Source organism: Paramormyrops kingsleyae, chromosome 15, assembly GCF_048594095.1.
Source record: "Paramormyrops kingsleyae isolate MSU_618 chromosome 15, PKINGS_0.4, whole genome shotgun sequence".
Taxonomy (NCBI): Eukaryota; Metazoa; Chordata; class Actinopteri; order Osteoglossiformes; family Mormyridae; genus Paramormyrops; species Paramormyrops kingsleyae.
Window position 1 is genome coordinate 2181436 of NC_132811.1, and position 14491 is coordinate 2195926.

Genomic DNA, 14491 nt, shown 5'->3' on the forward strand with positions numbered 1-14491 from the left:
ATTACCATAACTCGTAACGATTTAACGTATAAGATACGAATAAAGACTGCATCCTCAGCTCCTCGCGCGAAGCTCCTAAGACATTATACGGTTTTTTACCGGCCCCTTTTGGTACTTCACTGTAAATACAGCCTTTAGAAAACAATTCGGGTTGTAGTTTCATTTACGTACCAACAGGCTGTGCTCAAAGCATGGAATATGATATTTTACAGACAAAACACCCTTAATGATTTTTTAAATAGAATTTAGTTAAATATTAAATTTTGTTCTCACAAAACTATATAATTTATAACTACATAAATTTTGAGATATTATATTGATATTATCTTCTGTAAATGTAAATAAATCTAATTCCTGGCAGATTCACCTGGGGTTTTTAGCTAAAATGTCCCGTCACTTAATGGAAATCATTGTATCATTGATCTTTGAGGAACAGTCCGCCGACGACTGGCAACTAAACAGCCTGAAAGCACTGTGAACATACAGTGATCACACTGTCATAGTTTACAGTAGGTATGTTCTCTTACTTTGTTTGCCAATGTTTGGACATCAAATCTGCTGACACTATACATAGCCAGATAGTTCTATTTTGGGTTTATCTTACAGTAGGAGCTTTTAAATGCTTCATGCCTCTATGTAACATATAAAGCATGTAGATCTTGAACTGTTGACCTCAGATTAATTTTCCTCCTGTACCTACATACCCTTCCAGGCCTATTTGTAGCTGTTACACATGTGTAGTTAGTGCCCAAGCAGTAGGAGTTATTGTATTATTTATACGTTTTATACAACAATACATCCAGATTCTAATCAGTTATCTGTACAAGGTGGCAGAAGCTACAAGAGGTAGAATGGACACCAATATTCCTGGAAGAAAATGGACACAAGATGGAGAGAAAATGCAAACTGCACATCCACACATCAGAATCGAGATTCAAACCCCCAACCCTGGAGGTATGATGAAACAGCGCTATTCAAATAGCTGCACTAAAAACATTCGAAAACTCACGCGGTACTGCCTCATACTAACAATTCCAAGGCCATCAGAAGATAATACTGTCCTCCGTCCTGTTGGGGGCGCAAGTGAAAGGTAATGAACAGTGACCCAAATGTATTTGTATGAAATTGGCTTGTGGCTTCTCATAACTTTTTTTTTAAGCTCCCACTTGGTCATACGGAGGGACTGTGAGAAAGGAAGTGCATTTCTTCTTAGGGCGATTGAGTTTAAATTCATAATTTTTTTTCTCAGTCCATTATTTCTTTGGACCCTTGGTAACTTGACAACTTAGTTTTAAATCATGTGTTTCTTAGGAGAGATGTGTAGGGCGAGTCTGATTTCAGCCGCAAGGTTTGTCGCTTAATTTTTATCGCAGGTTTAGTTAGCTCGCTGGTTAGCCGTCTTTCTCCTTTTAAAAAGAAGGGGAACTTCGGAAAGAAAATCCCCGCCTGGTTTCACGGCAGATTTTCAACTGGAATGACTGTCTTTCTGGTTTCAGACACCGTAATGTAACAAGGTAAATCTGACGATGGAAATGATCTATCTATACCGTTAGCTTTTGTGTTCTTTGGTTCGAGTTAAATCACTCTGGATAAAATTTATATAAATTTATATAGTTCGAGTTCAGTTACTTTGTTTAATACATACTTTGTTCTTTGCTATCCGTGTAATTAAGTTAGCCAGCTAGCTATTGAGGAGAGGGCTATGACTGGCAGTTATATGTTGGCCCATAACTTAATACGAAAAAAGTCAGGAGCTTCTACAAAAAGTGTTTAGTATGTATGTGTATGTGTGTGTGTGTCGACCCTACGTGAATGATTTGAAACAACTTCAAAAGCGAATAAGATAAGGTCTTTCTTTTCTGTGGCCGCGTTAGAGTTGGCTGAATGCCTCCTAATGTTCCATCACCCGTCTGTGGCACAAAAACGGCTGCCGTTGCCGCTTTGGCTGTGTCTGGGCACCGTGGGGAGTGCGGCCCCCGGTGTGTGCAGGTGTTACGTGGGTCCTGACTACACACACACGGTGGACAGTCCAGTGTGTGTATAAGACGGTGAATGGGAGTCAATGGACTTGACTCCATGCACGCGCTGGGTGTAGCCCCGCGTGCAACGCCGTGATGAGTGGGACTTGACTCCACACACCCGCTTGGACCGAATGAGTAACGTCGCGTCCCGCGTAACATTCGACGCAGCGATTAGTCGATCATGACCAAACGGTGTCCGTCTCGGCGTCGGCTGAACTTCCTTTGTGTTTGGTGTTCAGGGGCGCACGTTGGGTATATTCCACGGCCTGAAATTTGTTCTCACGCCGGGACCCAAAGTTGACGGTGAAAGTATCCCACGTTAAATGAATCATGGCTAACCCCGGGCAAGCTTTTTGGAAAAACCCAGTCGCAACGAGATGCAAAACGGTGGGCGTGCATCGTTTTGGGTGAATATGTACCAAGTGAAACAATTTCCGTAGCCTCATCTAGACGTTTTCTTGTCATTTTATTTCGTGGTGGTTGTTTTTCTGTCAACCGCACGATATGTAGATACAGGGGCATGCCTAGCTGCTGTTCTGATTAAATGGCAATAGATAAGTTTAGCATTTGTGTCACTGGCAGTTTCTTCTGAAAAACCACTTAACTTTATACTATCATTAGGTATTGACACAAAGGGTGGGTTTAGGTGTGTACCGGGGTTTTGTGCACATCAGTGCCTGGAAACTTAGCTAAGTTAGCTAAGGCTCTACATTCTTTATGCTTAAATGGTTGATGGCAGTTACCCACTGTGGATGCAATGAGGATCTAGAGACTTAGCCATTCAAATGCTAAAGTTATGTAAAAAGTAATGAGAATATTTCTGAATTAATGTCATCTATTAATTTTTGTCACTTAGACCATTAAGCTTCTAGAAGATCCTTTTCTAAGAATAATGCCTGCAGTCTGTCACTTTAATAATTCTTAAATTAAATAACAGCTTGTAACTCTTAAGTTTGATGTAGATTTAAGTAACTAGTTAAGTAGTAAAACAAAAAGGACACCCTGTAACTTCATCTTATGTCGCTCATCTCTATTCATAGTTTAACTCTATTCTTGTGCTTTATTCATATGAAGTATCATGTATGCCCTTTGCCAGTTAGGATTATTACTGATCATTCAGTTTACAAATGTATCTAGTCTTGAGCAGTTAAAGTACTTCAAACTAGTGGTGCAACAGATCATAAAACTTGTGGTTTGGATTGTATCAATGTTTTTCAGTTGGGGGGGTAGGGACAACGACAATTTTTTTGCTTTTCATCTCTTACTGAAATCACTCTTAAGGAACTTGCACATCACTGCTTTCTCTGCATCTTTTCACTGCAACTCTGTATCATACGGAAGTGCATAGAGGATATCCATCATTATCTTATGTCTTGTGTTGAGATCACAACTTGTTTTGCTTGTGATCTCAACATAGCCAAAGTTTTCTCGAGATCACGAGTTTTCTTGATCAGAAAAAAAACAAAAGTTATTTTGGGAAAACAAAAATTGTAATTCGACACGGGTCATGGATCAACTATGGCCTGTTATGCCTCTACTTCAAACCCTTTAAACATTTAGCAGAGCAGCAATTGTTTCAGGAAGTTTATATGTTTAGATTTTTAGTGTCTAAGTAACTGGATGGTTGAAGTAGTTCATAGGTTCTGCTTCCTACAAAGTACGGTATTAAAATGTAATAAAAATAAGCAAATGTCAGAATTTAATACTGTTTCTGTTTAGATATAACGTTGAGAATAGGTCTTGATGTCTAAAACAATAATGTGCAGTATTTTAAATGAAATGTCAGGATAAATGATATCTAGTCGTCGTCCCCACATGGACAAGCATGCACACACCCAGCACCAAGCGAGCCACTTACATTTTTCAGCCAAAAGGAAGACATGAAAGACAAGGTCCCACTGTGCTGCATTTGGAGGGGGGAGGGGTTGGAACGCTGACCAGGAGGGAGTCCCTTTCTACTCCGGATGGGTTACTTGCCTATTATCGTCAGTTAGAGATAGTATTGTCAAACCGCACAAGCCAAGTTGAAAGCTTTCCCTTGGTCTCTGCTCATCCAAATTTTACTTCACTCTGTCAGGCAGCAGAATTTTGCCCTGAATCCTCAGGTGTCATTCTTTTGAAATGGTTCCACCTGTATTTTCAGTTGATGGATTATGTCTGTTGCATTTCGCGTTTAATTCTACTCATCTGTTGTTTTTCAGTTGAAATGAGAAGTACTTGGATACAGATTTTCTTATTTGGGTAACCAGCCGAATGACCCATGTATGCATAATTGAACAATTGTCTGTGGGCCTGTTTCAGTAAATGTGTAGTAAAATGAAATATTATTGTTCCTACCTTACAATGGGGAAAAATTACAAATGAGAAGATCCCTTATGCCCAGTTAGTTTTGCAGATTAGATTCAATATGTTAAAGAAAATTGTGACAATATTGTCTGTTTACTTTCTCTAGGCTTTTATCTTACTAACATTAATGTCTGTATTATTGGGTTGTTTTTGAAAATGCAAAAAGTATGTCATCCGGAGACCCTGTGTCACGAGCTCTTGCTGCTGCGCCACAGCCGTAGTGTGAGACTTGCTTTACCTGTCTGCCTGCATGAACAGAACTTGGTACCTTTTGCTTTTGCAAATTACAGTATAGTTGTGTCAAAGAGGAGGGTATATATTGTTTACCAACTGTGTCAACACGATATCTTGCTATTTTTGAATGTTAAATAGGTCGCTTTTCCCAATGATTTCTGTAAAGGATTCTGAACCCAAAGACCAGTCTTCTTGCTTCATGTGGTTCTTATTGATGTGGAACAGGCTTCAAGACGAACCCTGCTGTAGTCTGCCAAAAATGGTATATTGGTTGCTTTGAAGGAAAAAATGGAGAGCTTTCAATTCGGCAGCCTTTAACTAACCGAGCTATGTGCTTCGGTTTTGCTGTGACGTGAATTTGGTTCAGATTTATGGAAATCATCCCAAGCTGCTACACTGAATGCAGAGAACTTGGAATGTAATGTGCAATCCTAAAACCCACAGTATTCTCCAGATACAGGCAATTTGTAATGCAGACTTATAAATAGTTGTAATTATAGTGTAAATGAAAAGGAAGCTTCCAGTTTTGACGAAGCCTGCATATGTCTGTCGGTGCTGGTTTACGGAGCCTGATTTGGTTTTGCCTGCAGTTGCTGTCATCTTAGTTGTTATTCTGTATTCTGTCTTTCCCGTTTCCACTTGCTAAAATTGTTTGCACTGTGAACATACAGTTTAAAGTACATGTGTTCACTGGGTGCCGCATAGTCGCCTTGTTTTAGCTTTTGCAGTGGGCTGAGCTTGTATGTCTCTACTCATCAAAACCAGTTTAAGTCCTGACATCATACAGGAAGTCGCCTGTCTGCCTGTATTAGCTGTACAGCATGACATACTGAGAATAATGGTTACTGCCCCTTCATTTCTTGAATATCCTCTTTTGTCACTGGTTAGCCTACAACAGTGCCCCCCAGAACGGGCATATCTCTTGTGTCACTTATTTGCTCACTTTGGGTCCACAGTAGAACAACATGTTGACCCGGGAAAGGGTTGCTAGTTTGCGATCCTAGGGAAGCCTATTGGCAGGTGAAACAGGCTGCGGGTTACATAGAGTCAAAGCGTGTGACGGCACATGCAGCTTCCGTGCAGGGTGGAGGTGCATGTAAAACCCCAAAGTGAAACCTAGCATTTCTGCAGGCAGACTCCACACTGCTCAGACACAATGCAACGTTAGCCTGTTATGCCTGTTACAGATTTGGTCAGGACGGTAGGATGGAAGGAAATGAAAGGCAAGTCCATAGCATGCCTTGTTCTGCTGATATCCCCCAGAGCACATGGCTCTTGTCTGTGTGTGAGATCTGTAGCGACCTTCATCATACTGTTGCCAATGTTCTGTCTGGTCTGGCATTTTTGTTGTATGCAGAGTTTGTAGTATATTGTCACAATGTCACAATGCAGATATAGTCCTTTTATGCAGAATAGTCCTTTGTCTTCAGTTTTTCTCATTGTTTGGGCTGGCATTGGGACAGTGTTTTTCCTCCTTCCCTATTATGTTAACATGATATTTAGACAAGTAAGACTGTCTAGAATAGACTTTCCTGCTGAAAGGGGATTGTGAAGGTAGAAAATACTCACATTGCTACGTCTTGGTGCTTGGTTGAAAAATAAACAATACATAGCAGAAAAATATTACAAGTTATATTCGGGTGATGTTGCTGAAACTGCTCTTGCACACATTCACATGCTGCTTTAAAATGAGAAAGTAACCAAACCGTCATGCAGTTATGCGACTTAGCTTGTGTTTGTTTGAATTGGCTGAGTCAGCTTTTATCATCTGGTTTGCATGTTGTCTGGCTGCAGAGTGTTTACCGGAGTGTGCGTACTGGTGCACTGCTCAGCGTCTGTTCTGGTGCATTAACAGTCATATGTCTGAGGAGTGTTTTGAAAGTGACCCACATGAGCGCACCAGCACAATGTCCTCTCTGTCTACCTCCTTCCCCCGGCTTCCTCTTTTCCCCTTCCTGATTCTTCACGAAATGCACCCAGCTGCAGTCCCAGTAGGTTCACTACTGCTAGCTTTAGTCTGCCTTTGTCACAGCACAGGGTTTGTTCTTTAAAAGAAATGTCTTTGAGCCAGTTCTGGCCATGGCAGTGTGCTCCTGTGCTGGTCAGTCGTCGAGCTAAACCCTATTTACCGTTGCTCTGAGTTAAGTTTTAGTAAACGTGCAGGAGTACTGCTCATGTCGATACAGTCTTTAAATCAACTAAAAAAAATGCTCAAATTAAACATAATTCCCACAGTTCCCCTTGTGACTGTTAATGGCAGAAACATCTGATAGGCTGTGGAGCTCTCCTGTAACATCTTCTGACATGAGTTTGAATATGCTTTGCATGGAAATTTCATTTTCACTTGAATTTCTCTGCAGTCAGCTTGCAGTGGTTTGATGGAATCAGTTTCTGGTTAGATTCAGGCTGACGATTGTCTTGGTCTGCCAAGGCCTAGTTGTTTACAAAGGCTACATTATTACAGGATAGCTAATTTCCACAATATATTGCCATTATCAGAGCCTTATCAGGTACTGCCCAGTGTCTGTGTAACGTGTATTGCAGTTTGGCTTTGGTGCATCACAAGTTTGAGTTTGTGTTTTGTGTTTTGTCCCTTGCTAATTCTCCTGAAGTTCACATAGGTGTTTCTATATTAAGTGTTAAATACACTTTGGAAAAAATGCAGTGCCTTGCCATTCTGGTTGTGTCCCCTTATTTCCTACTGCACCTTTTCCCATTTTCCCACACCTGATACATCCCAACGCTAGACCAGGGTGTAACAAACTGGACCATACCAAATGGACATTGTAGTTACCAATTGAATTACTAGTTTCAAATTCTAGCCATTTTTTTTTGTGTTAAAACTAAGACTAGCTGTCCCTCAGTTTGGCAAGGTAGCCCAGGGGGATGAATTTGCCTTAGTGGAAGCTTTGAAAAAAATTCTTTAAACAGGAAATGTTACTGTTTCGACTGCTGACTTCATTAGGAGGGAATTTAATTCTGACCCAGTAAAGTAAGTGGCTAAATGAGATGAAGTTCTACATTTCTTTGTTCCTTGAGCTGCTGCCTAGTGCACTGGGATTTAGCTCTTATCCACTTGCCCTCTTTCCTGCTTTCAAGCACTGTTGTTGATCTAACAGCTATGAACATGGAGCCTCTGTCACATGGCTTTTCTTCCCAGATACCCTTCACCCAGAGAACTGTGACTGAATGGACCCCTGACAAGTTTTAATGGCTTATCAAAGTTTGCATCAGTGCATCAACTTTTGTACTGCTGGGTGGGTGTACATTTTTCTGGAGGCTTTTTATGTGACTTGATTAATCATTATGTGCACATGTGTGTGTATATAATATGCACACTTGTGTATATTTAATTTTGGAAGTTCTGGTTTGTTTGTGAACATGGCCGTTCCTTAAACGGGGCCGGCTGACATCCCCCCCCCCCCCCCCCCCCCAGTGCCCCGCTCACTCCCGCTTTTTCCATCCACGCTGGGTGCGGCTGGAATGCCGGCCTCCGCAGTTCTTTGTTTAGGGAGTGCGAGTGCCAGTCAGCTGGCAGCCCAGACCCGAGGTCCGGGCCAATCGCCCATGTCGTCATGCTGAGGGCCAGTAATGGATTCGAGAAGCAGAAATATTGAAAATCTAGCTGCGTATTTCAGCCCTGCGTTTTCTTGTGACTGACCAGTTGCCTGTTTACATCCCTTTATGCTTTGTGCCTAATTATTGCATAAGCTTCCATTAAATAGACAGGTGGTAGAAGTGCTGATTTCAGTAAGTACACATTTTAATTGCATTTAATATATGTAATAAATCCATGCATCGAGTGAGAGGTAAATCTGATACTGTGGCATTGTGATGCAGTATTAATACGAAGATGGAAATAGGCTGCTGTGACCTTGCCGTTGTACACTGTACTCATAGATAAGACTCCTTTTCCCCTAACCCTTCACTATCAACTAATAGTGTAAGCTGGTTCTGCTTTATAGATTAATACAATAAGGTTCGACAATCTGAGCTTATTATTTTTTTTATTTTCTCAAATTTCATTGTTTGAATCTTGAAAAATTTGAATCAGTTTGGTAATGTATTAAGAATGACATATTTTTTCTTAGTTTCATACAGTGCTCTTGCGTTATTAGGGTGTGTTGGTGACATTGTTCCTTCACAGCTCCAGGGTCTGTATTCTGTAACGGATTACAAATTGAACTTGAATATGTTTGGTGGGTTTTGTTTTGTTTTGTTTTGTTTTTGTCCCCCTGTAAAATGGTGAAATTCTGCATTTACTGTCCAGTTTCATCACCAGTAGGGGAGAAATATTTGCTTCTTTTGTCTCTTCGGGACCCCCCCCCCCCCCCAACAGAAGAATTTAAGTTTTGTGGTTTGCCTGTTTTATCTGTTGCAAAGACGGTTGACACTGTCAGAAAATACGTTTTTGCACAGCTTTAAACTTGCTTTGTGGTCATGTAAGACCATGGGGCTGTAGGCTGCTTGTGTTTGATAAGGGGAGTGCGCATCGACAGTTTAGAAAGCTATAGCACATGCTGACATGACGGGACAGCCATCGGAGCCTTACTTTACACCTTTTCAGCAGCAAGGGTCACTAACGAAAACAGAATAATACATTAGGCATTGTGAAAACTGTAATGTACGAAAGCATTGGTTCTTAAGGAAGTTGAAAAGTTTCGTTTGATTATTTGTGATGCAAAGTTTGTTAGCTGCCCATGTAAGTACAGGAGGACTTTGATGATTAGGCCAACATACGATAACCTACAGCTGCTTGACACTTGATTTCAACACAAACAAGCCAGCATTTTCCTTAATCTGTTGTATAACTTGGCATTGTAATGATCTGCCAATCAGATGTGGAGGAAAATGGTCATCGAGTGATCATTTAGTCATGCGGTATAAATGTGTGAAAGTAATTTACTATCCTTAGTACTGGTGAGACAATTCTAAGACTGGTTCACATAATGAAATATTAGCTGTTTATGTAGCATCTATAAACAAGTCAGGAACTTGTTTCGAAAACAAGAGGTTGTGGACATTTATGTATGGTAACTTCTGTAAGTCAGGAAGTACTCAAGTCCTTAGTTCACAGACAAGCAATTTGACCATTAAATTGAAGATTTTTTTTTTCTCAGTCCAGAAAATTGAGATGGAGGGTAGTTTTACTTAGTAACAGATAAAACTTTTAATGAAACGTCACATTAAAAAATGGCCTCAGTATTTGGAGCTAAGTAGCAGTTTCAATAAATATGCTATATGTATGTTATGTACTTATTCAGGAATCAGTCCTGTAGTGGTAAGACCTTCACAGAAGTGAATTCACACCCCTTGCCTTTAATATCAGCCATTCTGTGTGTCTGAATATTAAAACCCAAACAGATAACACATCCTATGCAAATTAATGGTAAACATATTGCAATATAGTGGTTTTTGTCTGATTTGGTGATGTTAGTGGGCTTTGCTGTCAAGGAAGACACTCCATGGAATTTGTCATGATTAGTGGTGCACCGATACATTTTTATCTACTATCACCAGTTCACCAGTGCCAATAACTGGCTAACTGTTAAAGTTGCCAAATGACCACTTGCAGAGCCAGGGTGGGGTGGGGGTGGGGCAGCGTGATGCTGGCAGTGAAACTTGACAAAATGACACATTGCAATTTTTAATTCTGTGGAAAACGGAAGATCAATCTACTGACCACATTTAATAATGATGTCGTGGGTTATGTTAAACCGTATCGCGGGCCAGTAACATCGGCCAAGACACTTTGGACTAATACCGACATCTTGATTTTTAACACTTATTGGCCCGTTTAGATGCGTAAACCAACATCGAGCATCTGTGCTTGTCATGCAGTAAATACTGACTTCGGTAGTCATGTATACATTCTTCTGATTTTGCTTCAGATTTTGCTGGTGAAATAAACATTGGTGAATCGTAAGTCTCTAAGCTTTTACATTTTACTAAGCAGATGCTTTTGTCCAAAGGAACATACAGGTGAGCAGTTGAGATCAGGGTCATTATGATTCTTGGAGCATGGGGGGTTTGACCCCATGACCTTCTGAAGATAGACACAGATCCGGGTAATTCACTGAGCAACATGCCGCCTTTGCTTCATTCATTAGAAAGCTGAAGATGATTGACCAATTATCTCCTGTCTTAGGTAATGTCTCTGTTGCTGTTTGTCATGCTGAGAATTTGGAGGCATTCCTGAAATTTTATGCAGAAGCAACAATGTTTGGTTCCCACATTGTATTGATAATTAATAGCAGTGTAAAGATGCATTGTGATGGATCGATTTTATTAAGGTGGGGATTTAATACATTGACCTACAAATGTCAGTCGCTTTTTGGGGATAAAATAAAGGCTTGTTAATATTCATAAAGGAAGCACTACCTAATGAGTACTATGGTGGCTTTTGGAGAATGTCTCTTTTGTAGCACAAAACTGGCATGGTTTTTGGCAGCAGTGTGCAGTTAATTTCCCGTAGTAATATTTGAACAGTTATAAAAGTTATTAATATTTGAATTTTGCTTATCAATATAATCAAATCGATTTGTGAAAGAAATTAAAGATTTAATTGAATCCTCTTGTGGCCAACTATTTACACCCCAAGTATTGAAGTATTAATGATAAGAAGGTGTTGATGCATGGAGTTTGCAGTGGTGGTTTTCAGCTCAGATATATGCCTTACTGCAGTGTTTCCCAACCCAGTCCTCGGGGAACCCCGGTCATACCACGTTTTTGTTTTGCAACCAGGTATTCGGTGTTCCTGATTAGCTGGGAGGGAGCAAAAACGTGGACTATTTGGGATTCCCCCAGGACCGGGTTGGGAAACACTGCCTTGGCAGCATATTTTCTGAGGTTTTTTTAAGCAAAGATGTCCGCCAGTTCTTATCTAGCCGTTACAACAGGGGATGGCGGACTGGCGTAAACGTTCAGTGAAAGCTAAATTTAAAATGTTTACAGTGCTTAAATGCTGGATTTCTGAAACTGATCATTTTAAAAACATACCATGTAAGCCTGTAAGAATTGGAGAGAGATCTGTATTTTAATCAGTCACTTGGTATCTGCTTGTGCAACTAGATATACAGAAGTGGATGTGTGTACAGATGTTGTCTGCCTCCCATCTACACTTTGAATGGATTTCAGTTTCTCTTGCACTTTATAACTGGACTCCCCCAGAGAGGCATTTTGTGGTTTGCTTATTATCAAAGTATCTTTTGGAACGGCTGTGTTAGCTGTCACTGCAGTCTGATGAATGCTGAGTTTGCCAGGTAACTGTATCTGACAGTTTTGGAGACCAGTCTGTACAGATCCTTGTATGGCTATATGAGAGATCCTGGTCTTTTCAGCACAGCTGATACAGTGCCTAAAAAGTACCCGTGTTTTTAGTTTATCATTCTTCCATTTAGATATGTGTTCTGTAACTTAAAAATAGAGCTTCAAATAACCTTCTGAACTAGACAGTATTCTTTTCTCAAGGGAAATGCAGGTTCTGGGCTGTTTTTTTTTTTTTTTTCTTTTTTAATAACTGCTGGGCATTTGGACCTGAATTTCGTCAGATGAATCTGTGAGATTGATGACTAAGGGGGGGCATAGAGGTTGTGGGAGTGCAGTGGAACCTCCATCGCAGACTTTGCCAAGCCTGTAACATTGACCCTTGCATGTCCTACAGTTTTCATGCTTTGCAAGAATTCCAGAAAAGTTTGAGGCATTTCTTATGAAATGTTAATGCAAAACCCCGTCCCTGGGGACTCCCTGACAGTCCGTGTTTTTGCACCCTCCCAGTTCCTTGCCAGGCAGCCCATGTTTTTGCACCCTCCCAGTTCCTTGCCAGGCAGCCCACGTTTTTGCACCCTCCCAGTTCCTTGCCAGCCAGCCCACGTTTTTGCACCCTCCCAGTTCCTTGCCAGCCAGCCCACGTTTTTGCACCCTCCCAGTTCCTTGCCAGGCAGCCCACGTTTTTGCACCCTCCCAGCAGCCGGTAGGGCTCAAATATGGACTGTCTGGGGGTCCCCGAGAACTGGTTTAGGAAACGATGCATTATGGTCATCTCCCTGAACACTAGACATGGTAGTATATTAAGTCTTATTGGTATAAAGTTGTCCCCTATCCTTTTTTCCCTTCCAAGATGCACAGTTAATATCAAGAACTTTGATGCTGGTCTGCGAGCCCTGATTTTTCATGTGGATGTTTGATATGCTCTCTCTCCTACAGGTGGTACATAAGTTTGGAGGCAGAGCGGCATGCTGAAGAGCTCCTGCCTCATTCAGAATGAGTGTCACAGATGGCGGGGGGGCAGCTAGCCAAGATGGAAGGAGCTACGTTCTTCAGATCTACGCTCGGCTCTCCCTGGAGGCAGCGCCATGCTGCACCCTCAGGGTCTCCAAGGAGGCCACGGCCGCAATGGTTGTCAAGGACGCAGCGGCCACATTGGGTCTGGACGGTTCTAAGTTCTATGTACTGGCGGAGGTAAAGGAGTGTGGTGGGGAGGAGTGGGTTCTGGAGGCCAGCGACCTTCCGGTTCAGAGGGTACTGCTGTGGCCCAGGAAGGCCCAGGACCAGCACCCGCAGAGCGAGGGCTTCTACTTCATCCTACAGCAGCGCAACGATGACGGTTCAATCCAGTACGTCCATTTGTCAGCCCTCAGCAAAGAGAGGGAGAGGCAGCAGTTGGCGGCTCGCGGCTTTCTGCCGCCACGGCAGGAGGATCTCGACGACCTGTGTGACCTTCCTCACTTGACGGAATCCAGCATTTTGCATAATCTTCACAATCGCTTCCAGAAGAAGAAAATCTACACTTACGCCAGCAGCATCCTCATCGCCATCAACCCTTTCAAATTTCTTCCCATTTACAACCCAAAGTACGTCAAGATGTATGAGAACCACCAGCTGGGCAAACTAGAGCCTCACATTTTTGCCATCGCGGACGTGGCCTACTATGCCATGCTGCGGAAGAGTGTCAACCAGTGCATTGTCATCTCTGGGGAGAGTGGCTCGGGCAAGACGCAGAGCACCAACTTCCTCATCCACTGCCTGACGGCGCTCAGCCAGAAAGGCTATGCTAGTGGGGTGGAGAGGACCATCCTGGGAGCAGGACCAGTCCTGGAGGTAGGAATGACATCTGCACATTCCAGTGCTGTAACTCTGCCTGCATTATGCTTTAATGCTCCCCCCCAAATTTTAGTTCTGCTAGTTGACACCTCATGATCCGTTTTAAGGGAAGGCCATTTTCCTCATGGATAGGGTTGTGCTATTATCAAAATGGAAAAGCGAGTGTACATCAACAGTGGGAAGTATTTTCTCGATACTTTATAAATATTTGAATCGGTTAGTGCCCCACAGGCCTGATTTACTTATGCTTATGGGTTGAGTTCTCAAAGTTGCAGCTGTATCCTGCAGGATCAGAGCGCATTGAAGCACCTGCTGTTTACCTGAAGTTATTCTGCTGAAGTGCAGTTGCAACACAAAAATGTTTTCCTCTAGTTTTATCACAAATTGACTTGTGCGTTTAATATTGACATTAACTTATGGCTTAGGCACGTATTTAATAAAAATGCTGTGGTAGTGGTGAACCCTTTGTCTGCAGTTTCCCTCTTTCTCAGCTGACAGTTGCATTTGCCCCCCCCCCCCCCTTATTTTTTTCTAGCAGAAGCAGCACTCGTATTGCTCTTTATCAAAGACCGTCTGTGGTCCATCTGCAACAATCTGCTCCTACTGCGATACACATTCTCCCACTGTGGTTTCACTGGTTATTATTTTTGCGAACGGAGTCTTTCTCATGCAGTTTTGTGAGGGCAATCTCTGTACCAGGGGTAGTCAGTTACTTAACCCCACAGTCCAAATTCCATCAGCGACACAGACCTGATGAAATTTTATGGGGGTACATTTCCCTGGGGGGG

At 42.0% G+C, this 14491-nt stretch overlaps 1 protein-coding gene across 12 annotated transcripts in view; it reads left to right on the top strand.

Moving 5' to 3' along the window:
* The first annotated feature begins 420 nt into the window (after positions 1–420).
* Positions 421–14491, top strand: part of LOC111860327 (unconventional myosin-IXb-like) — a 47372-nt gene continuing 33301 nt past the window's right edge. For 10 of the 12 annotated variants that reach the window (XM_072699752.1, XM_072699755.1, XM_072699756.1 and 7 more), the window contains exons 1-2: positions 1146–1514; positions 12807–13700. In XM_072699752.1, the coding sequence (XP_072555853.1) occupies positions 12864–13700 (837 nt within the window). In that variant the 5' untranslated portion in view covers positions 1146–1514; positions 12807–12863. Of the gene's footprint in view, positions 514–827; positions 955–1145; positions 1515–8201; positions 8352–12806; positions 13701–14491 lie in introns of those variants that run through there. The other 2 variants (XM_072699753.1, XM_072699754.1) reach the window with 2 other exon arrangements.